At 36.0% G+C, this 27,059-nt stretch overlaps 4 protein-coding genes across 5 annotated transcripts in view; 1 reads left to right on the plus strand and 3 right to left on the minus strand.

Annotated features, from left to right (window-relative positions):
* The first annotated feature begins 1,620 nt into the window (after positions 1–1,620).
* On the plus strand, positions 1,621–3,041 carry LOC7454744 (NAC domain-containing protein 83). The gene is made up of 3 exons (XM_024586577.2): positions 1,621–1,923; positions 2,017–2,312; positions 2,659–3,041. The coding sequence occupies exons 1-3, from the start codon at positions 1,743–1,745 to the stop codon at positions 2,911–2,913; spliced, it is 732 nt and encodes a 243-aa protein (XP_024442345.2). The 5' UTR covers positions 1,621–1,742; the 3' UTR covers positions 2,914–3,041.
* Positions 3,042–9,699: 6,658 nt separating this feature from the next.
* Positions 9,700–27,059, minus strand: part of LOC18110464 (uncharacterized) — a 35,844-nt gene continuing 18,484 nt past the window's right edge. The window contains exons 1-3 of one of the 2 annotated variants that reach the window (XM_052447617.1): positions 16,040–16,447; positions 15,311–15,521; positions 9,700–14,738 (exon numbers count right to left, since the gene is read on the minus strand). In XM_052447617.1, the coding sequence (XP_052303577.1) occupies positions 9,970–14,738; positions 15,311–15,521; positions 16,040–16,198 (5,139 nt within the window). In that variant the 5' untranslated portion in view covers positions 16,199–16,447 and the 3' untranslated portion in view covers positions 9,700–9,969. Of the gene's footprint in view, positions 14,739–15,310; positions 15,522–16,039; positions 16,448–27,059 lie in introns of those variants that run through there. The other variant, XM_052447618.1, reaches the window with a different exon arrangement.
* LOC18110465 (uncharacterized) overlaps positions 19,182–27,059 on the minus strand; it is a 38,630-nt gene continuing 30,752 nt past the window's right edge. Inside the window, exon 4 of the mRNA XM_052447620.1 lies at positions 19,182–19,431. The gene's annotated coding sequence lies outside the window, so the exon portion shown is untranslated. The remainder of the gene's footprint in view (positions 19,432–27,059) is intronic.
* On the minus strand, positions 19,435–25,949 carry LOC18110462 (uncharacterized). The gene is made up of 4 exons (XM_052447558.1): positions 25,637–25,949; positions 24,705–24,933; positions 22,698–24,220; positions 19,435–21,132 (listed from the first exon to the last, which is right to left on the minus strand). Exons 1-4 carry the CDS (start codon positions 25,793–25,795, stop codon positions 19,435–19,437), a joined length of 3,609 nt encoding a protein of 1,202 aa, XP_052303518.1. The 5' UTR covers positions 25,796–25,949.

The following is a 27,059-nucleotide window of genomic DNA, read 5'->3' on the forward strand; positions in this document are numbered from 1 at the left end:
AGCAATATATTACACACTTAAAAAACTCATGTGGGCTCTTTAAAACACCTCAAGGTAGACATGTTTATAAAAAGAATTGATGATGGCTGGAACGTTTGTGCATAAACTAAATTTATCCGCTCTGGAAAGTGATGAAGAGTCGAGGCTCTTTAGCACTATTGAAGTTCTTTAATTTGTTTATACATATTTTTTTTGAAAAAAAAAGCTTTAAATTCAAAGTCCAGAGCTAGGAAAAAAGGACTTGGAGGTGGAAGAAAAGTGGAAGCAATATAAGAAAAGGAATTACGGGTAAGAAATCATTTTGTAACTTTGCAAGTCACTTGTATATATGATCATTCTACCTTGGCGTGGTATACATCTATAAGAGTGCAATGGCAGGAAAGGAAATTATTTAGTCCATGGAATTTTCTCAGTTCAAAAAACATCCCGTCAAAGAATAAGACCTTAATTATCACCTAGACTGACTTTGTTTTTGGGGGTGGGTGGGGGGAAGAGGGTAAGAAATCAAGGGACTGTTAATTATATAAATTAATAGCTTATATGATTTCACTAATTATTCCCATGAAATAACATTTAAGATGAGATCAAGAATATCATTTTGTATATCAATCAAAACTAAATCTTCTAGTTAATTTGATCTTAATCTTCTCTTGATTAATTAATTTAAAATCTTTATCCTTGAAGAAATCTTGCTGCCTTCATATATAACGTTAACATCAGGGACGACACAACGCTGAGAGCTTCTAGGAAAATTGTTGACTTTCAAGTAGAGATGTATATGCAAAGCAAGATGCAGATTCTTTTTTCACTAATATAATTATTTATTTATTTTTTCACTTTCGTATATAGAATAAGTAAGGATGACATCATATGACTTCATTCTTACGAGGTTCGGGTCTATATTCCAAACTTGAAAAAACTTGCGAATATAATTATGAAAAAGGACCGACCTTTCAGATAGCATCCTATATATCCTTTGTTCCTCAGTTAAATTCAACCCTATTAATGTCCATTGACAAAAGGGTTTTTGTTTACTTGCACGTCTTTAACATTTGTGACCTAATTAAGCACGTTGGATGCTTCATATTTCAGTAAAAGCACGAGAAGTAAACGCAATTTAGTGGTTAAATTTACGACTTCTAATACTTTGGGTTTTTTCAGATCAAATTAATGAGGTAATCATCGTGTAACTTAACACCGAATGAACCTCCAATTTATTTATTTATTTTTTTAACAGAGGAAAAAAGAGATAGAAGAAGTAATTTATGTTTGCAAACATTTAGAGTGGGCATTCTATAGCTGTCAAGGTCTTATAAATCTTTTTTTCTTTCAGAGAAAAAACCCTGTATTTATTCTTAATTTTAAAGTTAAACTTGATTAATATTTGACTAATCAAGGTAAAATTGTTAAGTCTTTAAACTGATTAAGAGTATAATTAGCAATAGCTAATATTTTCAACAGATGTCAATCATGAAGTGGTAAATAATTCATTTTTTTAATCAATTGCTAAGTAACTTTTGTCAAATTAACATATTTCCTTGTTGTAGAGTCTCCAGTAAAAATATTGCTGCCTTTACACATGCCATCAACACGACAATTACTATAAAGAGCCCTCTCTTAGCTCCTACAACCCACCCAACTCGACTTTCTCTCTGTGCGCTGCAAATAGCTGCCTTTGGTCGCTTACACATTACCTTATTTGAGCTGCCAAAGGCCAATTTCCTTTCAAGAGAGTATTCAGTATGGAAAAGCTCAACCTTGTTAGAGATGGAATGATCAGATTGCCTCCTGGTTTTCGTTTCCAACCAACTGACGAAGAGCTTGTCTTTCAGTACCTTAAACGCAAAATCCTTTCATGGCCATTGCCTGCTTCAGTCATTCACGAGGTCAATGTCTGCAAGTATGATCCCTGGGAGTTGCCAGGTTAGTCTAATGTTATAATATTCTTCAATATTTTGCCTGTAAAACGTCTCCCTGCATTGGAAGTTAAAAGAAGTAATCATGCCTGTGTTATAGGTGATACGGAGCAAGAAAGATACTTCTTCAGCAACAAGGAGACCAAGTATCCAAATGGAAATAGAGTCAATAGGAGTAGTGCTTCAGGTTATTGGAAAGCAACTGGCTTAGACAAACAAATTATTTCTTCAAGCTGGAAGAATAACCATGTTGTGGGGATGAAGAAGACTCTTGTTTTTTATAGAGGGAAGGCGACACATGGGTCTAGAACTGATTGGGTCATGCATGAATATCGACTTGTTAATGTAGGAGAAGAAACTACAGACAATTTTCCACAGACAGAGAATTCAGCCCAGGCAAGTTATTAATTGTTACATATTTTATGCAGCGCTACTGTCTGCATTAATAGGTTTTGCTGCTCAGGCCAACAAAAAAAATTCATATTTTATAGTTTCTGAGTTAATATTGTCGATCACTTTTCTTTGTTTTTACTGATTTTTCTTTTTTTTGATAATAGTCGGGGTGTTTTAATTATCCAAAGACCTGTCTATCATTGAGTCGTCAATGGTATCCTGGTTACAAAACAGTTATTAAAAATACAAGTAAAAACGCATTAATCTGCAAAGTTAAAGGATGAAAAGAGTTGAAGTGTAAAAAAGAGTTGTTTTTACTGAATAACATTAACTCTGATGTTCTCTGCAGAATTCTTCTTATCAACTGGATAAATGGGTCGTATGCCGAGTATTCCTGAAAAACAAAGGCGGAACAAGAAATGGGATAATTGAAACTTGTACAAATAACAATGCTAGGCGAACTCAGCCAAGATTTTTTGATTTTATGGCGAGAGATGAGGTTGTTTTTTATTCAGTTCCATCTTCTTCATCGTCATCTTCGAACTCTAGCAGTATAACTGATATCTCTTCAAATGAAGAAGATGATGAGCAAAGCGCGCAGTAGCCACAATTTCTTTTGAACATATTATGTCAAGAACCAAAGGCATGCCATGTTTTTTTCATTATCTTTGTATGTCCTGTCTTCAGTTTGTCTATTAAAGGAAATGGATATATTGCATATATTCAAGAAAATTACGTAGCAATTTCTTGGAAGGTAAATTACCTGCAGGAATATCGGTGGTTTATATTTGCAGACTCAAAATGCGGTGAAAATCATCTGAGCCTTTACTAGTTCCGATAAAAAAGGAAATTCACCGGGTTTTATCTATCCATTTTGATGTGGTAACAAATATGAGATAGCAGTAGCATCCATATCCAAAAGGTTGTTAAAAATCTTTTTTTAACACGAGATGAAATAAAATATAAACTTGAATTATAAACTTAAATTGTAAAATCATACTATAAAACATTTTAATTAATTACACATTAATAATTCCAGTTAAGTAGTAATTAACAATATAATATAATTAAAATAAAAGTGAAATAAACAATAGAAAAGTCCAAATACCTTTATTTTTTTTACATTGATTTCTCTATTTTTTAGACAAATCAACTCACTTACTTCACCATTTACAATTAATGAATCCCTTTAAATTTTGATAGGTTATTTAACATTAATTACTCTAAAAGTCAAGCATGTCTATTTACAACTTTTATTCTATAAATTTGCCAATTAAAACAGAGAAATATATCAATTAATATGTTAATAGTTTACATAAGAAACTATAAGAATGAATAAGTATTTTTGTTTTATGAAAATAAAATTCATAAATAATTAAATCGTTAAAAAAATTATAATAATTATAATTAAAATCAAGTCTTTGATTATCAGATTACATAAGTTTTACAAGATATAAATTTGAAATAATGAAAATATTAAGATAAGATTGCATAATCTTAAACTGTTAATAATATCAGAAGACAGTGGATCTTCCAAAGAGGGTATCATGCAGAAATTTGGTTTTTGATGCATTCGATATCGATGATAGATTTATTTTTTATTTTGAAGCAGTCGGCAGTCAGGTCAGCTTTACAGTAACTGATATGTACTGTATTGAAATGCAACTGCATTCAAACCGGATGGAACAAATGTAACATTTAATAAAATGAAGGATCAAATTGCAATCACTATCACCCAGATTTAAGAAAGAAAAACTTCTTATACAAACTTGATCTATGCAAGCCAAAACAGTTTAGCAGATCGGCACGTAAAACTTCTTGTCCGCAAAGATATCGTTACTCTATGAAAATAATATATATATATATATTTGTTTTTTCAATTGTTTTTATTTATTTTATGTTTATATTTTTTGTTATTAGATATTAACCAAATGTATGTCAAAGAACCAATTCAACATAATAGTTTAAACTGTTAGGTGAGGTTTCAAGATATAATTTATATTATTCTCTAACACACCCCCTCAAGTAAAAACTCTTTGAGCTTGAAACTTGCACAAGTCCATATTACCTTATAATTAATTTTTATCAAATAAATGAGGATGGTGAGATTTGAACTCGTGACTACTTGGTCATCAAGACTCTGATACCATGTCAAAGAACCATCTCATCCAATAGCTTAAGCTGTTAGGTGAGGTTTCAAGATATGATTTATATTATTCTTTAACAACGTAATAGTGACTGAATAATTTAGTTGATCAAAACAATATGATTGTTATTTTTTTTTGTTATTTCCTAGACCTCTTAAAGACAAAAAGTAAACATGTCGTTAAATTACAACGATTATTGGCAAACAATACGATTAATTCGATCTGCATAAAGTAAATTTAATTTTCAAAGAGGAAAAAAAAGTGAGCAAATGTATATATCAAGTGGTATCAACTTTGTGCAAAAGCAAATCCCTTTTAAGCATAGAACCAGCCATGGTTTCGAATCTTATATATATATATATATATATATAATAGCAAGAATATCTGCACATGGGGTTCACTTCAATATATATAATCTCTTTCCGAAATTTTGAAAAGTTAAATTCCTAAATACTTCCTTTATATTTGCAAAAGTTGATACTCATGAGTCGGACAAGCATAACTGAGGCTAAAATAATCTGTTTCTTTTAATCCCTTTATATTAATTTCTTGATTAAGCAAGAGTCAGCTATTGAATCAGGTTCCTAAAAGTAATTAAATTCTAGCAATGCATGCACGTATATAGCCTCCACATGTCATGAATCTTCTCGAGGTTAAACCTTTGTTCTTTACTTCTAGTGATCTAAGATTCCTTGGATGGATATGTTTTTCTTGTACTTTGTCAGCTAACATGTCCTAAGTTAATCTATGATGCTATAATATTTTCTCTGTCAGCTTTACTTAAGAAGCACGGTACACAGACACACGCTATTCTTCCTTGTGGGAAGTGAAGTATTCGAAAGCTGATCATGCAAGTAGAACATACATACATGCATAAGAATTCTTTGCCTAAAGGTTTTTTTTTTTTTAATATATATATATATATATACATGCTCCTCAGTCCAGTTGAGCACCCAAGTCAATGAATAGCTACGTAAACTAAATTAATTTTAAAATGATATTGTATTGAAAGAACAATAAAAATTACATTATTTTGGACAAAAAAAAATTAAAACTTCTTGAAGTTTACTTGATCGGGTCATACTCTAATTTGACCAAATCAACTGTGTCATGGTTTAACAAATCAAGTTACTCAAGTTTTGTTAGATGAACATCCAAAATAGTTTAAAATAAAACTTAGCTCGAGTTAGAGTTAAACTCCAGATCAATCATTACGAGTACTAGATCAATGAATCCACTAGTTTAATAACTAGGATCAGTTTCGTTGGGGAGAAACCACTCTCAACCCTTGTTCATTACTACAGCAACAAAATTCACATGTCTGAATACTACTATTTTCATGCTCCAAAATTGGTGTTAATTAGCATTATTAACCTGCGGTGAACATTATGAATATTGTACAGACATTTTCCAGTTATTTAGGAGCATGACTAGTTTTCTTCAAATACCAAATTAGCTTTCTTACCTCATCGAGGGCCTAAAATAAGGAGGTAAAAGCAGTAGCATATCCTTCCACATCCTATCTTCAACAGAGTTTTTCCTGTCCATGCATATAACAATTATATTTTAGATATTTCAGTGAGTGTCGAGCGATCGACACAAAAAGACTTGATAAGATAATTTTTTTATGAAGCGGTTCGGTCCATATTTAGAGAGCGTAAAAATTAATTTTTATCCTATACAAGATTGGTTTAAAAGAATTTTTTTGTGTATAATAAGCTTGTCCAATTCTTCTCATTATTTATGTATAAAATGTATTTTTAAAAACAGAATTTCCTATACTTCACGTATTACAGACGACCTTATATTTTATTTTTACAAAACCAAGTCTTGAATTAACGATTTACCACTACGATAAATAAATAATGATTTACCAAATATTAATTAAAGAGTCCAACAGATATTAACTACAATCCAAAATTAATCATTTTTTCAATGGAAATAAAACCAAAAAGCTATAGGTATATATTGTGTTTAAGAGATAAAATTAAATTAAATTTTGGGGTTAAAATATATGTTATAATCTACACTTCAAATATATTAGATAAGACATGGGTATTATTATCACTGTAGCATGTTGTTTTTATTCCATCCAATAACTATTAAATACAAAATAAATCAAATTATGTGGTCTAATTCAATGTAGTCCAAATACAAAACATGATAATTATTTATTATTTTCAATTAATATTGTTCAACATACCATACCAAACGTTACCTTAGGACAACTGTGAAAACTCCTAGAAGAACTGCTTAAAGATGGCTTTTTGGATGGTAAGAGCTCTAGTCGACATCATTCTCCAAGAGATAAAGATCGCAGGAGCATATCCTCGCAAGAGGATCGATGATGTAAAAGTGGGCCCAGAGCCCCAGAGTCTAGCATTGAATATAGACTGAGTTTATCCTTTCATGAATACAATGGGCTCTCTCTATGAATTGGTTGCCTAAACCTAAAAGGGCAATTGATCAACTTTCCACCTTTGAGTAGCAAGTTGGTGGAACTAATTAGCTTGTAGGCATTATTTTTTTTTTCCTTTGAGCGCTCGGTTTTTTTTAGGTTTCAAAAATATATTTAAAAAAATTTAATTTTTATTTTTATTTTTGGATTGATTTAATTTGATGTACTGATATTAAAATCAATTTTGAAAATATAAAATAATATTATTTTAATATATTTTTAAATAAAAAACACTTTAAAAAATAATCATTATCACACTTTTAAATACTCATTTAATTTTAAATATTAATCAATCAAATTTTCCTGAAGTAGCATAATTAACATGATCATGCACATTTTAACGCAAAACAATACTAACATTGGGTTTTATTTTTTAAAATCAATCTTATAACTTAACTTTAGGGCTTTAACTTATTCGTAATTTTAGAGACAATTTGGTTTTTTAGTTAATATTAATAATAAATTTTTTTGAAAAAAATATTTTTTTAATTTTATTTTTTAATATTGAATTAGTTGAAAAATAGATTTTATGAATGATTTCCCACCATTTATATAGGGTTATCACAATCTCAAACAAACTAAGATTGATTCTTGAAAGTGTGATATTTATTTTTATTTTATCACTAAGTAAAAATTATTTTTAAAAAATAAAATTATTAAATCTAACTGAGTCTATGAATCAAGTGATGAGGTAATCAGAGTCATCTAACATATCATAGTCTTAATGTTTTTTTTTTTTAAAATTTTTATCTTGAAGTTTTTATAAATTAAGCTATATTTTTGTGGCTTGTGATGAGATGATTCTTTAATATAGTTTAAATCTTCTCATCATATCTTCTCTAATTAAATTAATAAAATTAAATATAAATCAAAATGTTTTTACGTATGCAAGAAACTAATTACTTAAAACTTTTATTCAACACTTAACAGCTCTATAAGCAATCCTTGAGCCTCTTTATATCTTTCTCAAAATGACCATAATGATAAACTACTGATACATCTACGTACCGGAACTTTCTCTGATAAGAAATCAGAAACTTAATTTAGAAAAAAGAGCATACTGATCAAGTTTTTATTGCTTCTGCTTTCATTGAAAAAAAGCTTATATTTTCTTCATTTTTCTCCTTCAGCTCTCAGAGAGCTTTGGAAAGAAGAAGGGAAAGAAAGGGAGAAGATTCAGGGCGTTCCTAAAGGAAAGAATCTGCTGAAAGTTAAAATCATGCTACTGTCCAACTTGCACAGGCTACCATCACGAAGCTCGTCTTCTTATCCATTAAGAAGTTTGCTAGAAAGAGTGAAGGAAGCCCTTAGACCTTTTTTGGTTTTCCCTTTGCTGCTTTTGTAGTCACGACTCATGTTCTTTGCAATGATGGGAAATTGGGAATTTTTTTTTATCAAGTGCTCTGTTTCATATTAACAATTCAGCCATGAATATCATGCTATATAGATGTGAATTACTGTGTTCTGAAAAAGTTTTCTAGGCAACCATTTTCCTTGCCCCATCTTCCAATGATCTGATGAAATTTGGATAAATCTGATGCTGGTGTTCAATTGAAAGTGATGTTGTACGGAAGCGGAATACACATCAAGACCTTTTGAAGCTTCAAATGATGTTTGGCCCTTTCGATAGAAGATTCACAAGATATTGAAGTTCCGGAGGACTTCTGTGCAATTTGGATGAGTTATGCAAAACCTATCATCCCGAGTGACAAATATTCAGATTCTTAGGCTTCAACAGAAACCTGAGCGTTCCCTTGATGAATTCCAGCAACTGAGCCAATTTGATCAGCTCAGAAGGTGCCCTTATCTGATGCTGTCCATAATACTACTCCAGATATTATCCTTCAGCAAAATGTGACTGAAATTCGATAGGACACAGTTCCTCCGCTCTCCATACCTGCCACTTTCGTAAGAGGCCTCAGTCTATCCCTCATATATTGTGTTTTGCTCAGACTTGCATTCACTTTTTCCCCTGAAGATAGACGCATACTATAGCTTTACAATAACTGGTTTCATTTCAAGGATAGTGGACCTAACTAAAAAAACTTTTATCTGTGGGTATGTCAGAAAAAGTTGATGATGGTGATTATACTTTATGGTTTTCTCCAAAATATTCAATTGCTACCAACTCCCCCGGGTTCATTAGCATTTAGTATCCAAATCATTTAGGCAGTGCCACCATCAGGAGTGATTAATCACTATCCATTGTTTGGAAAGCAATTTTATTTCTAATCCAAGAGACAGAAGGAAGAAATTATGTATTCTTCCAAAATGCTTATGACAAATCCTCTAAATCTTCATCAAAGATCTCGGACTGTCAATATTATTGGGACTCACTATTTGCTCATATCAAACAAACAGCAAGTTTATATACCTCAAAGACTCAAACAATGAACTTGGCTAAATTCTATTACGAGGCAATTACGGCACATAAAACCACGTGAGCAGTACTATATCGATTTTCCATATGCAAAGCTCTGTGATAGGAGTTCTCGAATTAGAATGCTGATTGCATGATTTCTGTTATTTGCTTTGTTCATTGCATGCATGACAGTCGGATGCCTGCTGATAAAACACGATCATGCATAGGAATATCGAGCTCCACTTTTGTCCTGCAATGCAGTTGTGTTGGGCCTATATGCCTCTAAATCTTATAATATTTCTTAGCACAAACAGAGATCTACCAAGAATCATCCCAAGTAGAAAAATTAAATCAAAATGGCGTAAGGACATGCATGAGTTCTGCGCACACAGGGGCAGGGGCAGAACACTTCCATCAAACATATTTAAGAACACACCATTTTATAATTCAAAATGACCATGCATACAGCTGCAAAGCAAACAAAGCTGAAAAACACCCACCCAAGTTCACAAGATAGTAGACTGACTGAACCAGCTTAACCCCTGAACTCCCTAACATATTTGGTCCAATAGTTCAGACCATCATACATATTAACAAAATTATACCTGCTTAGACAGATAAATGGTGCTGGAAGAAGCAAGGGACAAAAACAGAAGCTTGCGAACTTGTAACTATTAAGGGGTTCACACGTACCTAAACAGAAGGGAAGGCAGCATTAAGGAACTCCTCGTCCTCCAGAAAAGTTTGAAGATTATTAGATTTCATCAAGAATTGAACAGCTTGTTCATCAAAATTCAGGAGGAAAGCCAACTTGATCAGTTCAGAGAGTGCTTTTATTTGATCTTCTTTATCCCACAACACCCCCCGAGCTATTTCTTCAGAAAAAGAGGTTGCATATTCAATAAGATTTTTCCGGCCACCAGCTTTATCCATCTTCTGTGTGAAAAACTTTGAACACTCTTTATCCCAGCGAATCATACGGCTTGCTTTCACCTTCAGAGGTTCCCCGTCAGAAAGCAATAAACTATAGCTTACAGTAATTGGCTCCATAGTCTCCAGCACCTTAAGATTCAGGAGGCACTGGACAGCTCCATGCCTCTTTGTTGCTTCCATATCAAGAGAAGGATCTGCTAGAAAGCCAAGAATCAGTCTAATCAGCTCCTTTCCAATCCCAGCATCCCTCGAATCCATCTGACTAAGTTCTACTCCATCTGCCAATGACAATTCTTCCTTCAGCACTGATTCAGATACAGTGCGAACCCCAATTTTCCTGTAGACTTCAAGCAACCTAGTTCGAGGCAAAGAAGGCAAGTTTGGCTGAGGACACCAGACAAATATCGGGCGCGATGAGAACTTCTCAAATAGGTCCTTTAGTAGAAGGTCATCAGCAATAAAAACATCACTCTTGCTGGACAACAAAATTTCACCAGAGCGCAAAACAACAGGTAGCTTTACCAAATCATCAGCAAGGGTTCTCTCTGTCCTTGAGCTCCTTTGCATCATAACACACTCCCAAAAAGCACAGCACTCAGCATGTGTCAATGGTCTTCCTAAACTTTCCCAAACCTTCCAAAGCTTACAGTAATCATCAAATGAAGGATTGGATTTAACATTAAATGAACTGGAGAAGAAATGAAGTAATTTTGGCTTATAATGATTCTCCAATACATTCAGCTGCAGACCAAAGAGACCATTTTTGTCATGCAGAGCACATTCTTCTGGGTCAACCCACATTCCATTCTCAAGTCCATCTGGAATCCAAATCTTTCTGGTAGCATCACTATCTGGTTTCCACTTATTTTCTCTCAGAAAATCATATACTCGAACTATAGTGTCGAATTCAGAATGGGAATCAAGATGACTGGCAAGCAATGAGCAAACCTTTTCTTCATCAACTCCTATTGCACTGAGCTCTTTTGAATACAATTTGATGTCAGAACCATAAAAATCTTCATCAATGAATGGTCCATCAGTAGGCCTCACGTGGGAACTCCACCGGGAATTGAACAAACAGCAGTTACCCGGAGACCTGAAACCAGCATGGGTCTTTAACCATCCTCGAGAAATATTTTTCAGAAAAGCATCGGGAAAGGAGTAATCGTTTTCTTGCAGTAAAGCACGGATGCATTCCAGTAATGAAAGCACATTCCCGGGAGCTATGCAACGTGGATTTTGAGGAAAGCAAAGACCAGCAGCCACAAACTTCACACCGGTTTTAAATTCAACAACGACCCCCATACTCTTCAGCTCGTTTCGATACTCATGAATGCCATTCCCATAGTATTTGTCGCTGTCATCGATAAACGGAAGGCGAGTAATTGGATAAATTAACTCCCACACAGGACCGAACAGAATACATTCTCTTGGAGATCTATAATCACCAAGCCGAGTCCGCAGCCATTTCACCTCGCGGATGCACTTCTTAAGATCTGAAGGAAATTTGTTTGGAGTTCCCTTCAGTTTTCTGTAGCATGATATGAATGAAAACACATTGTCCTTTGTAATGGAAGACGAAGATGCCTGCTTTATAAAAGTGTGAACAAACACTCTGACAGCATCCTCAAAGTCTACCTTTACTCCCAGCTCCTTCAACTCCGTATTGTGAGAGATGATGCTGCTTCCATAGAAATTACTATCAACCAATGGGAAACCACCAAAGACCTTTAGAAGACAACCCCATTCAGGATTAAACAAGAAACAATCGCCAGGACATTTGTAACCTAAGTTTGTCTTTAAGCATTTTGTACTTTTCACTGCATTAACTAGTTTGTGAGCAGAATTAGAATGATGCATGCAATCCAAAACCAGAAGAAAGGCCTCCTTTGTCAGAGTAGATAAGCATGAAGGCGATTTAAAGCAATCAACAACCAATTGATAACTTTCATTGAAGCCAACTACAACGCCAAGCAACTGGAGTTCTGGTTTGAAAAAAAGGATGTCCTCGCCATAGTAATCTTCATCAATGAAAGGGATGTCACTAATTTGCCTCGCAGTTGTCCACTCCTGATCATATAGAACAGATCCAACCGGAGACCTATCACCCCAACAAGTCCTTAGCCACCTTTCTTCTTTAATTCTGCCAATGAATTCATCTAGAGAAAGAAAATTCTGCCTCAAAAATCTGATGAAATTCAGTATGGAGATAACATTGCTTTTAGTTAAAGCGGATGAAGCTGCCAAAGACATGAGATGGTTCCCAATAAATTTGCATGCCTCTCCATACTCAAACATGACCCCAACTGTCCGTAGCTCCTCTCTATACTCCGTAATTTTATGACCATAAAAACCCTGATCTATCAAAGGAATATCGACAAGCACAGATGCACTCTGCAAAATGTTTCCCCACTTTGAGCTTCTGTTGCTCGAAGCAAGTAGGAATGACTGTGATGGTGGTTTGTAACCAGGAGAGCCATTCATAGTAATTTTCAGCCAGCTACCCTCCTGTATGCAAGCCATGAACCTTGCTGGAATGTGAATTCCACACCGTTTCAGCTCACGAATCCAATCCAACAGCAGAAATGCATTTTGTTTGGTAAGTGGTGTTGACGCAGTAGGTATTCCAGCATTGGGGGGAGATATGTGAGGAATATCAGAAGCCTTAACATAAACTTTAAGGAAATTCATGAGTTGGTTTCCCACCGTGCTTGTGCCAGCAAAACATGCAGGATGCAAGTAGTCTTCTCCTAACTCAACATAGCTTTCTTCGCTCCAAGGATTAGAACCAATCAATTGCACCCATTTGCTTTCATTAGCTGGGACGAGAACCGCATTCCTTGCTTTGATCACATGGCCATAGCTATCAACAAGTGGCATCTTACCACACAAAGAAACAACTTCCCTTTCCGATAGATAGTCATTTAAGAATGAGTGATGTAAGAAGTGAGCATAGGCAATGACAAGTTTCCGGTCGCAACTGACTTGATCTCCGTAGAGATCTGCGTAATGATATACGCTTAAAGCTTTGATTTTAACCAGGTCTACAAGCCATTTTAACACAAGTTCTTTGTTAGATGATGAACAGATAGCTTCTTGTGTGGTTCTTGGCACAAAAAAATGATTTGCCATGCATCGGAACTCTCTGTTCCAATCAATCAACCATGAGACACGAGAAGATTGAAGTGATAGGCACAGAGTTTTACCATACAGTTGAGCAGATTCATTAACAGAGCACAAAGACACGCTCCCATCAGTACCCACATATTTAATTAGTGGAATGTTCCCCATGCCTGTGCTGTGAAACTCGGACTGCCAATTAACAGCAAGGAAATGAAGAAGCTCCAGGTACGTTTCCTCTGAGACTCCCATTACAATATTAGAGCCTTGAATGCACTTTACATACCACTCACTGCTTACCGGTCTCACCCCCAAGAAATCCAGTATGTCATCATACTCTGGCTTATCAAATGAAGAATTCAGAACATAGCAACCATGGGATGAAAGTTTGTGCAAGCTCACTCCTCGCTCCCTTGTCTTCTTCAGTATATTCCAGAAAGCAGGCATTAATCGGCCAACTTCACGTGGTTTATGAAAGAACTGTTGTGCTGTGTATGACTCACTTGGAATGATATCCTTTTCAGCCAGCTTCGCTTTAATTGATTCCCTCACTGAATTCAACTTTTCAAAGGGGGGGCTATGGACCGGCAAGAACTTGAACATTCGAGGCAAACTAGATGCTGGTGCACCATGCACTGTTTTGACTAATGAGACAAATGCTTCGATAAAAGCAAAGGGAACACAATCAAGAATTCCCTGGTTCCATATGTTGTCCCATCGTATTGTTTCCCTTGATGATGCTAGAATAAAATCTGCTTGAATTATGAAGGGAAAGTCGGTCACCATCTCCGTTGGAAGAAATGCATATATTCCAGGGGAGTACTTCATTCCCCTATGGAGGCGCTCTCCATTAGGAAAAGCCAAAGTGATCACCAAATCCTCCACTTCCATTCTCATGTCGACTCTGTTTTCCTGCCTGACAGGAAATTTCTGTTTCCACAAGTAGTAGCTGCATTCCTTTTCAAATTCATCACTGTTTTCATCTGCAGACAGATGGAGGGTGTAGGACTCGGCATCAATGTTTTTCCTTTGCATGAAATTTGTCTCTTTGGTAATAGCTACTGCACTAACAGTGTTGAGCCTGGGATCCTCATTTTCTTCCCTGACAGAAAGACGTTTTATCTTTGAAAGGAACAGCAGGATTTCAGGATGAATACTCGACAGCTGCTGCTTCACGGGGTTCACCTTATCAGGCTTCAGAGGCAAAATCAGTGTAGTAGTTGGGAGGGTAGAAGCGGAACCATAAATCTGTTTTATGTCAGAAAGAGATGGGCTATCATCAACCCATTCAGGAACTATGTATCCAAGATTGCAGTGTGGACAGGGCTTTTCATTGAATCGTATCTGATAGCCATTGCTGAATATGTAAGGCTGAGCAGCAATAAGAAACACACTCTTGAATCCAATTCCTGCATACCAAACCGAAACAAAGTTTATTAGAACAGAATTGAAGATAAATAAGAGGTGTCTCACTAATGGGTTACTGAATGATACGGTTGCAAACCGTATCCAACTCTATCATGATTTATTAGCCAGCTCATGGTCATTCCATTAGCTCTCCATTAGTCCAGTATGGTTAATGCAGTAGTAACCTGTGTTCCAAAGTTGAAAAGATCTTCTGTTCATATGCTTTGCATGTTTGTGTTGTGCTTAGCTCAACGCCTTGGCAATGCAATGTTTAAGCAGACAAGTTTACTAGGTTCAATTAGTTGAGTTTCCATACAAAACCACGGGGGTGTACCAGTTTCTAATATGCTTGGTTGCAAGTTTTTCATTTGTCGTCGAAGCAAATGTAGACTAAAAAACAAAAATGTACTAAAACACGTTCAGAATCAGGATCCCTGATCCAGCAGAATCTATAAGACTCTAGCCAGTCACACAACCGAGAAACAACACGACACAAGCAATAAGCCGACAGCTCGGAAGTGCGCACAACTTATAAATTACACTGTTGCACAAGAAATTGAGCAAGGAAAAATACCTTTCTCCCCAATATAGCCACGCTTCCGGTTCCCTTTCTTAGTGGAATTTCCAACATTGCAAATGGACTCGATATTTTTGGCAGAAAAACCCTTCTCATTATTGAAGATGAGCAAAGTAGCAGGCGCACCAGTGTTTGTTATATCTCGAGATGTTATGACAAACTCAAGTGAAGGATCCACCCTTTCCAAGTATTCATTATCTTCAGCATTCTGTGAAAGGAAAATTCACCCTGGAATCAAAGGATAGTAAACTATGCATATTATATCAGATCAAAATAACTGCTACAAAAATTAAAATATCCAAAATTTAACATGAAAAATGCACAATTGTTTTTATCAAATTCAACAAATTATGATGATAGCAATCCATTCCTTCTTCATTTTTATTAACTGTTGAAGACCTTGAATGATCAAAATTAGGTAGCTTGATGACTTCATTTCAACTAGAAAAACAACAAGAACCCATTTTTTCACCGAAAGCCACAGCAAAAAAAAAAAAAAAAACAACAGTCATTGACTCAACTTGACTCTTAGCTTTTCAATTCAGTAAAACAAAAAACAACAGAAATTTGCAGCTTCCAATTTTAATCACTAGCAAAGCAATCAGCGACTACAAAATTAAAAGAGTAAAATGGATCAAGGGCAAATAAAACATATAAAGTAAAACATGCAACATTAAACATACTAAACAGCATTGTCTGGTCACAATGATAAAAAAGAAAGCAAACCTGAATGAGTTCCATAAGAAAGTGGACATCTTTAGCGTAGAGTTCAGCAGAAAGATACTTGACAGCCTGATCAAGCATAGGAGCCAAAGGGTTCTTTTCTCCTCCTATTGAGAATGTAGTTTTTCTTATGTGTTCTATGTGTTGTTTTGGAGTTGCCATTGTTGCTCTTGCAAACAGAAAAGAAAAAACACCCAGAAACCAAAAAAGAAAAACACGAAGTTGAGTAGTTACAGTCTTACAGAGAGAAGAAAGCAGAGGTTTTGAAGGAAACAAAGAAAGCTCGAAAAGAGGAGAAGGTAGCGGTAGCGGTAGTAGTGAGTAGTGAAGTGAAGACTAGAAACTAAGAAGACTCCTTCATAGGGAAGGAAACTTGTACAGGTAGGAGTGGCGGAGGAAAAAGAGGAAAGGCATTGACTTGAAAAAAAAAAGAGCATAGAAATATTTAAACAATAATCGAAAGAACCTAAAGAATATGTTTTTCCTTATCAGTACAAATTTAGAAAATTAGAAAACTAGTTTTTTCAAGCATAGAAATATTGTATTTAAATAGGAAGGTTTGGTTTTTCTTTTACTTAGTTTATTATTCCATAAAATTAGAGTATTTTTCTGTTTTCTGAACATTCATTTTGTAAAATTTTTGGCATAAAATGAGAAAGATAGTTTAAAATTATTTTAAAAACATTTATTTTTGATATTAACGTATTAAAACGATTTAAAAAAATTAAAAAATTAATTAAAAAATTAAAAATACAATTAAAACCCCTATACCAAACAGAATCTATCTTAAGTTATATAAACAAAAATACTTCGCTTACTTTTACATAATGAAAAAGTAAAGTCATCCACGAGAAGTTATCATAATATACTTAACCCCTAAGGCATATGGTTAAGGATTATAAAAGAGAGAGAGTACTGATCCCACCAAGGTTTCCATGAATCCAAGATAGGATTATCGTAAGTTTTTTTTTTTAGGCCTTCATGCTTAATTATACAGAAACTATGCTGAGGGAAATCTTCCCCTCCTCATTCTCTTTAAGCATGAATAGGAAAAGGCTCGAAGGAAAAGAGAGTTGCTAATCGAACTGAACCACGCCATGTTGTGATCATCGAATTACCTCATTGGTACAAAAAGAAAAAAGACAAGGGCTGATTCAAGAGTGGACCTGCTAGCGTAAAAAGAACTCGGACGTAGTGGAAGAGGGGAAAACTTGCTCGAGAAGTAGTGTAAAGTTGGAAGCCAAAGCTAGACAAAAGAAAAGGGCTATCAAATTTCAAACATAGAAAAGTGGACTCAAATATTCGTTTTTCACTGTTCGGAAAGAGAGACTGGTCTTTAATAATAATTGAATGGTCCTCTATGATTCGACCGCACAAGACTTGAGTGTGTTTGGCTAAGTGTTTAATATATTTTTTTAAAAAAAATATTTAAAATTATTTTATATATTTTTTTGATTAGCTTGTTCTAACAAGCTGAGGGAAATCTTCCCCTCCTCATTCTCTTTAAGCATGAATAGGAAAAGGCTCGAAGGAAATCTTCCCCTTCTCTTCATGCTAATTGAACTGAACCACCCCATGTTGTGATCATCGAATTACCTCATTGGTACAAAAAGAAAAAAGACAAGGGCTGATTCAAGAGTGGACCTGCTAGCGAGAAAAGAACTCGGACGTAGTGGAAGAGGGAAAAACTTGCTCGAGAAGTAGTGTAAAGTTGAAAGACAAAAGAAAAGAAAAGGGCTATCAAATTTCAAACATAGAAAAGAAAAGGACTCAAATATTCGTTTTTCACTGTTCGGAAAGAGAGACTGGTCTTTAATCATAATTGAATGGTCCTCCATGATTCGAACGCACAAGACTTGAGTGTGTTTGGCTGAGTGGTTTAATATATTTAAAGAAAAATAAAAAAATTAATTTTATATGTTTTTGTATCGTTTAAATGTGATGATATAACAAATAATTTTCAAAAAATAAAAAATTATATTATTTTAATATATTTTTTAACAAAAAATATTTTGAAAAACAATCACTACCATATTCTCAAACACTTTTTTTCTTTAGTCTTTGAAATAAAAAATAAAGAATATACAGAGAAATAATTAGTATTGAGAAATATACAAAAAATAGACAGATACAATTAGACCGTACCATATGTGTATTATAGATAAATACACGTCAAGAAATGATGGACGTGTTTGTTATTGTGGTAGCGGTTATTTTTCAAAGTATTTTTCGTTTAAAAATATATTAAAATATTAATTTATTATTATTTTTTATATTTAATTTTTAACATCAAAACAATTTGAAAATATCAAAAAATAATTATTTTGAAGTAAATTAACTAACTGCAATCCTATGATAAAGATAATTTATTCGAGAACGCCTTTAATATTCATGATTTTATGAATATGAATTGATATTGGTTAAAAAATAATCAGAAATAAAATAATCGTGGTGCATCTTGTTTCTGTTCTACATGTTGGAATTTATTTATTGATTGATCCTCCCAATTCCGCCACTATTTTTTTGTTTGTTTGTTAACTAACACTAAAAAAACTGTGGTGCATTCTATATTAAGGTTTGCTAAAATTCAATTTTTTTATTTAAAATTATTTTTGGATTATTTTGATAATGTTAAAAATAATTTTTTTAAAATAAAAAATATATTATTTTAATATATTTTTAAATTAAAAAAAATCCTTTAAAGCACAAACAACTATCATTACAATTTTAAACAATTCGTGTAGTTCAACTACACAAGTCTTCAACCAAGAAGATAAAGGATACGGAAGAGAAACTTTTAGTACTGAGAAAGATATACAGCCAAACAAGTCGACTGATGCAATTAGATCATACCGTACAGAATATCATTGATCCACAGGTCAGATCAATTTTTCTTAACGTTAAAAAGATATTAGTAGCTGGTGGACTAGAATTCTATTACAGTTCAGTTCAGTTCTAGTCTGAATTTTTGACACTTGCATCGATGCTTAGCACATATGCAACCACATTAACGATTGTGTTTCTCATCTTTCCCTTGCTGACCAAATTAATGCCGGTTTGCTTGACTCAATAGTCGACCATAGCAATATAGTTTCAGCTGCAACTGCAAACGTCCTTGTATCACATTAGGGGAAGGGAGAGGGTGGGACAGAAAAACTCAAAGGAAATTTCAATTTAAGCTAAGCACAAATGATCATCTTGCATATAGCCGAAGTATACATTTAACGTATACATTAGATAGTTGCTAGCTGCGATTCGAAGAAAGACAGAAAACACATAGTTAGGTTTACTCCGACAGTTGTAGACTTGCCAGAATCAGCAATTTATCAACTGGCTGTTCTTAGGAAAACTACATATGTATACATAGGAACAGTAGCATGACATTTTTTGGACACCTACTAAGGGAAAGCAGCAGACAGGAAGTCCTCATCCTCCCCAAAACTCTGCAAATTCTTGGACTTCATTAAGAACTGAACTGCTTCTTCATTGAAACTGACCAGGACAGCCAACTTGATCAGCTCAGAGAGTGCGCTTATATGATCTTCTTTATCCCACAACACGCCCTCAGCTATGGCTTCAGCTAAATAAGTGGCATATTCAATGCGAACTTTGGGTCCACCAGCCTTGTCTGGCTTCTGTGTATAAATCTTTGAACTCTTTCTATCCCAACGAATCATTCGACTTGCTCTTACTTTCACAATCTCCCCTGAAGAGAGTGATAGACTATAGCTTACAGTATGTGGCTCCGCAGTCACAAGGGCAGTGATGTTGAGGAGGCACTGAACAGCTTCATGCCTCTTTTTCACTTGCATTTTTAAAGAAGGATCAGCTAAAAAGCCAAGAATGAGGCGAACCATCTCTTTTCCTATAAAAAGGACTCTTGGATTCAACGGTTTGAGTTTCACCCCATGTGCCAAGGACAGTTCTTCCTTCCGTGCAGATTCAGAAATTGTGCGAACTCCGATTTTCCTGTATATTTCAAGCAACTTACTTCGGGGCAAAGAAGGCAAGCTCGGCTGAGGATACCAGACAAGTACTGGGCGAGGAGAAAGCTTTTCAAAAAGTTCCTTCAGAAGAAGGTCATCAGCTACAAAAACATCATTCTTGTCTAACAACAAAATTTCTCCAAAGCCAGAATGAACAGGCAGTTTCATTAAGCCATCAGCAAGAGTTGTCTCAACCTCTGAGCTCCATTGACTCATAACACACTCCCAGAATGCACAACACTGAGCATGTGATAATTGGTATCCTGAAGTTTCCCAAACCTCCCAAAGCTTGCAGTGAGAATCAAAAGAAGGATAAGAAGTGACATTAAATGCAGTGGAGAAGAAACAAAGCAAGTCCGGCTCATAGTATTCCTCCAAAAAATTAAACTGCTGACCAAAAAGACCATCTCTGTTGCGCAGGACACATTCTTCTGGATTAACCCACTTACCGTTCTCGTGTCCATCAGGAATCCAAATCTTTCTGGTTGCATCACTTTCTGGCATCCACTCATTTCTGCTCAAAAATTTGAATATTCGAACAATAGTGGAAAAATCAGAATGGTGATATAAGTTACTGGCTAGCAATGGGCATGCCTCTTCCACTTCAACAGTAACTCCTATAGAGCTCAGCTCTTCCCTATATGATGTGATGTTAGATCCATAAAACACTTCATCAATGAAAGGTCCGTCAGTGCTCTTCAAATACAAACCCCATTTGGAATCAAACAAGCAACAGTTGTCTGGAGTCCTGTAGCCAACATGGGTTTTTAACCACTCTCGACGAACATTTTTTAGAAAAGTGTCAGGAAAGGAGTAATCCTTCTCTTTCAATAAGATTCGGATGCACTCCAGCAAAGAGAACACATTCTCAGAAGTTATGTGACAAGGATTCAGAGGAAAATAAAGACCCGCAGCTACAAATTTCACACCAGCTTTAAATTCAACAACAACTCCCATCTTCTTCAGCTCCTTTTCATATTCACGAATACCCTTCTCGTAGAACTTGTCACTATCATCAATGAACGGAAGGAGAGTAATTGCAAGGATTGACTCCCATTCAGGACCATACAGGATGCAGTTTCTTGGACATCTATAAGCACCAGGGTCGGGTCAACTCATCCGGGTGAAGAAGACGCGTGGGGCGCGTCTGCGCGCGTGGGCAGACGCCTTGCCGGAGAGTGATGGAGAGTGCGGCCATGTCCGACGTCCGATTTTGACGCCGTTTTCACCAGTGGCTTCGTCTCGGCCTCCTCTACACAGTGGTATGGTCAAAACACCATTTTGAGAACTTTCATTTTTGAGCAAAAATCAAACACCCCTTTAAACCATGTGCTCTGATACCAATTGTTGGGGAAATCCGACCGGGGGTGTACTGATAATTGCTCATAGGAGGGTAAAGCACACTGACATAATATTTTACGTGGTTCGGCAAATCGGCCTACATCCACGGGAGAGTCTATATTATTGAGATATATAGAGAAAGGATTACAATATATATGGAGGAGGAGGATCACTTCACTCTCTCAACTCCCAGCTCTTAACTGCTGCACTTGCAGCTGCTGCAATGGCAGCAAGGCTGCTGCCATTGCAGCTCTCTTTCTCTCCACTCTCTTGCACACACTCACGTTTTCACACCCATTTTGCTCTCACATAATGCCTCTATTTATAGGCATTTCATGGCAGATGTTCTTGCTTTGTTGTCAACATTGGTGGCTGCCAAACTCCAGCTCATTCAACAATGGTGGCTGCCAACTCCTCCTCTTCTTCAACAATGGTGGCTGCCAAACTCCAGCTCATTCAACAATGGTGGCTGCCAACTCCTCCTCTTCTTCAACAATGGTGGCTGCCAATAGTCAATGGTTGGTGTTGTCCATTTGCTGCACATGCAATGGCAACAACCCAACAATCACCCCACCTGTTCCCTTGTGCCGTCATCCTGCTAGTCTTCAACCGTTTCATTACAAACTGCTATATATACGAAAATAGTACCGTATGGATAATCCTTCCACTAAGCAAGTTCCCAGGAAAGATTGGAGGGGTCACACTGGTCCCGCTTAAAACCCAACCTCCTAGACAGAACTTCTTAGGCCATATCTATCCATCGTACTGTCTTTCCGTATATACAACCATTTGCTAGCTTTGTTGCGGCTTTCATTTACAAGTGATCTGGAATATACTGGTTTAATACATGATTTCTCAACATCTGGCGAGACTACCAGTTCTTAGACTCGTCAAGATTGGTCTTCATCAATTTCCACTCTTCACCTCAAATTATCCACATGATCGGGTTGGTGGCCACCATTGTTGACAAAAGAGCAAGAGGAGCTGCCATGGATGCCTATAAATAGAGGCATACATTAGAGAGCAAAATGAGAGAGTTGAGAGAGGGAAAGAAGAGCCAAAGATGTGAGAAATGTAGGAGAGAGTGGGCTGTCAAGGCAGCCAGCAGTAGTTGCCATTGCAGCACTGAGAAGAGAGAAATAGAGTGAGGTTGAGAGTTGCTAAAGAGAGGATGATTCCTCCTCCTCTATTGTTGTAAATCTTGTTCTCTCCCTATATAATCAAATGGCTTCTCCCGTGGATGTAGGCGGTTTGCCGAACCACGTTAAATATTGTGTCAGTGTGCTTTACCTCCTATAGGCAAATATCAGAACATCACCGGTCGGAATTCCCTACACATGTAACTTTATCTCAGAAACTTTCACCTCAACTCGAAGCCATTGCAGGATGGCCTCCTTCTTAGAAAATGAATAGATGGCTTCCTGTGTACTTTTCGGCAGGAAAAATCTATTTCCAACAAATCCAAATTCCTTGTTCCAATCAATCAACCAAGATGTATAATGAGTTTCATGTGATCGACACAACAACCTCCCACTGTTCTTCTGAGCTGATTCGTTGATGCTGCACAAAGACACACTACCATCACGATCTACATATTTTATGAGTGGAATGTCGCCCATCGTGGTGGTGCAAAACTTCGTACGCCAATTATTGGCCACAAAAAGAAGAATTTGCAGATAAACATCTTCTGAGACTCCCATTAAGAGATTAGAACTCCGAATGCACCTTGCATACCATTCATTGTTCACATGTCCCACACCCAAGAAATCAAGTATATGATCATACTCAGGTTTATCAAAGTGAGAGCTCAGAACATGCCAGCCATGGGATGAAGGATTATCAAATCTCACCCCTTCCTTCCTTGCCTTGTTCAACACACTCCAGAATGCAGGCATTATTCGACCAATTTCTGATGGTTTGTGGAAGAACTTCTGGTCTGTGAAAGGCTCACTTGGAACAATTTCTTCTTCAGCCAGCTTTACTTTGATTGATTCACTCACAGCATTAAGTGTTGGATAGTGAGAACTCTTGATTGGCAAGAACTGGAACAAGCGAGGCAGACTAGACACCGGTGCATCTTCTCTCATTTTGACTAACGAGACTAATGCATTAATAAAAGCAAGCGGAACGCAATCAAGAATTCCTTGATTCCAATTGTCATCCAAAAGTATTGTTTCCCTAGATGATGCCAGAATAAAATCTGCTTGAATTATGAAGGGCAAATTTGTGACCATCTCCGTAGGAAGAAATGCATAGATTCCAGGCAAGCTCCTTCCTCGACGGAGACGCTTTCCATTAGGAAAAGCCAGAGTGATTACCCAATCTTTCACTCCCATTCTCTTCTCGATTTTGTTTTTTTTTTTCACTGGAAACTTCTGTTTCCACACAGAATAGCTGCATTCTCTGTCTTGCTCATCAGTATTGTTTTCCTCCGCAGACAGATGGAGTGTGTAGGACTCGGCATCCATGCTCTCCCTAGCCCTGAAATTAGTTCTTTTTGTAATAGCTATTGCACTCACTGTATTGAGCCTGGGATCCTCGTTCTGTTCCCTGACAGAAAGGCTTTTAATCTTCGAAAGAAATAAAAGCACTTCAGGATGAATGCTGGACAGCTGCTGCTTCACAGGCTTCACCTTGTTAGGTTTCAGGGGCAAGACTATTGTTGTTGTCGGAAGAGTTGAATTGGAACCGTATATTTGTTTAATGTCAGAAAGAGATGGATTCTCCTCAACCCATTCAGGAACAACGTATCCAAGATTGCAGTGGGGGCAAGGCTTTTCATTGAAGCGTATCTGATAGCCGTTGCTGAATATGAAAGGCTGGGGAGTGATCAGAAACACACTCTTGAACCCAATTCCTGAAAATCAACCAATTGTTTGGTACTTTAGAACAACATTAGACATACAGTATAAAACCTTTCCTATGGATAAAGCTCGTAAAGATCGTGGACTAAATTCAGAGTCAAGTAGAGAAATCTACTTTAATAAATAACTTAATCACAAGTCTTGTTCTCCATACTTATCAAGAAGGACAAGTAATTAAACGCACATGGGCGTGTAGGATGCTAACATTGATTTGGCATAAAAAACAATGGAGCTTAAGATTGGCCCTGCTGATTTAGAACTAACGAACTATAGAATCACTTCTGCTTTGTGGTCTTTGGAATCAACCACGACGTTGACAATAGCAAAAGATTTTCTGAAATTGTCAACATTGAACAGAATGGCCTCATTTCAATATTTTATTCACATTCAGCATAAACATATACGATAAATATTCCATTTAAACCTGGGAGGCTACTAGTTGAAATTTAGTCAGGAATGAGTGAGTGAGAAAAATACCTTTCTCCCCAATATAACCACGTTTCCTGTTGCCTTTCTTAGTGGAATTCCCGACACTGCAAATCGACTCTATGTTTTTAGCAGAAAAACCCTTCTCGCTATTGAAGATCAGCAAAGTGGCTGGTGCACCGGTGGCTGTTATATCACGAGATGTTATGACGAACTCGAGCGAAGGGTCTACACCTTCCAAGTAATCTACACCTTCCAAGTAATCATTGTCCTCCGCATTCTGAGAATGAAAATTCACCACTTGGTAAATTACACAACCAAGATTTAATTACTAATAATTGTGTGTCTGTCATAACTCGGCTACTTGGATCGATATCTTCGTACGTAGCAATATTTATGGTCCGATAACACAAGGATGGTAAGACAAGGATAAGTTCAAGAAGAGGCCTGAGTTGAAAAGAGTGATCGGCCTCACGAAAAAGATTCATACCTTTACGGACGGTGAGGAGTTGTAAATATGTTAGAGATGCAAACTACTTGAAAAAATAAATAAATAATACAAATCTGTATTAGAGTTCTTGCGGTTGAAGTCGGCTTGATATCTTTCGTGTGCTTCACATTATTACAAGCAAAAATATTGTATTTTTAGCCACATCGCTGATTTGTTGAAGTCTTCAGATTCGGCAACAGACAAGAAGGGAAATAGTTGCATTTTTTCTCCCCTCCTTTTAACATCAAGACCTCAACTCTCGAAAACTAAAGCAATTAACTGGTTGACTTGTGCTTGAATTTAGCTTTTCAACTCCCTAGTATTTTAATTATTTGGAATTAAAGAAAACACCAAGACTCAAGGCTCAGCATGGGAACAAAACTATTAGCAAGTCATTGACCACCAACTCAACACATCAATATGCTCTTTACTGCACCAACAGGTAATTAAGTAAAACCAACACAATAAAGAAGTGAAGGAAAGAAAGAAAAACCTGAATGAGCTCCATGAGAAAGTGGACATCTTTAGTGTAGAGCTCGGCAGAGAGATACTTGACAGCCTGATCAAGCATAGGAGCCAAAGGGTTCTTTTCTCCTCCTATTGAGAATGTTGTTTTTCTAATGTGCTCTATGTGTTCTCTCGGACTCGCCATTGCAACGAAAACCAATGGATTCAATACACAAAGCACTGTGTATTGAATTAGTGATGTGGTCTTGCTATGAAGAGTGAAGAGTAGTGGAGAGATTGTGAATATTGGAAGCTTAACATGGAAGAAAGCACGTTTGGTCTTGATGGGGGGAATAAAGTGGAAAGCTATAGATGACACCTTAAGAAATCACTGTCTCTATGTTATGCATTAATTCGAATAAATATTAATAAAAAGACTTGATTGAGAATGTTTTGAAATGATTGAAATGAGTACATAGGTCAATTGATTACAATAAATTTTGAGGAAACTAACGACCTTTGGGTCTAGTGTGATTAAAAGATTTTCGTACGGAAAAGCAAAAAAGTGTCGAACACAAAAAGCCAAAAAAATAAGAAGACAAAAGATAAGTCAATTGTTTGTAGATGATAACGTGGTATAACTGTTGATCATCTGATTGATTTATTTATTTTTGTTGACTTTTTTTTTTTTAGTTTAACGTGGGTGTTCAGGCCAGCTTGCACGTACCTCGACTAATCCCACGGGCCCTGAAGTTAACGACCATGTAAGCCTCCAGTAGCCATCATATGAGCAACTACATGGCTCGAACCTGAGACCACAGAGGAAGCAAACCTCTTGGTCTCAATCTCTTACCACTGGGCCACCACCTAGATAGTTTTGTTGAAATCTTTTTATATGATAACAGTGGTGATTTTTTTTTTTTTTTGTTAGTGAAAGTTTCCTTTAAACTCTGATTCGAGTGAAGGGAGAGATTAGAAACGCGATTCAGATCGTGTTTCAATAAATAATTTTTTTATATATTTTTATATCATTTTAATATATTAATATTAAAAATAAAATTTTTTATTTTAATGTATTTTTAAGTAAAAAATATTTTTAACACCGCCATTATCACAATTTTAAAATAACTAAAGTTTTTTTTTTTTTTTTTTTTAAGTTTGGGAGGACTTGGACCTAATAATAGATAATATATCCGTACACAACATGACAAGAGTTGAGTTTTTTTTTTCCTTAAAAGAAAAGAAACCAAGTCTCATGTCCTTCGAAAGAAGTTGGCACTTAGAATTCATTAAAAAGAAAATAAAAGAGCTATTATATAGGATTTAGAAGGCCCATATTAATCTATTAGGCCCAAGTCCTCCTCTTCCTAGTCCTCCACCTAAACCCCCAAAACGGACAGACGCACGCACGCACAGAGAAGAGTTGTGATTCCTCAAAGCCTCAATTCAAGTGGCCGTTTCTGAGAATC

Source organism: Populus trichocarpa, chromosome 15 (assembly GCF_000002775.5).
Source record: "Populus trichocarpa isolate Nisqually-1 chromosome 15, P.trichocarpa_v4.1, whole genome shotgun sequence".
NCBI classification, from domain to species: domain Eukaryota; kingdom Viridiplantae; phylum Streptophyta; class Magnoliopsida; order Malpighiales; family Salicaceae; genus Populus; species Populus trichocarpa.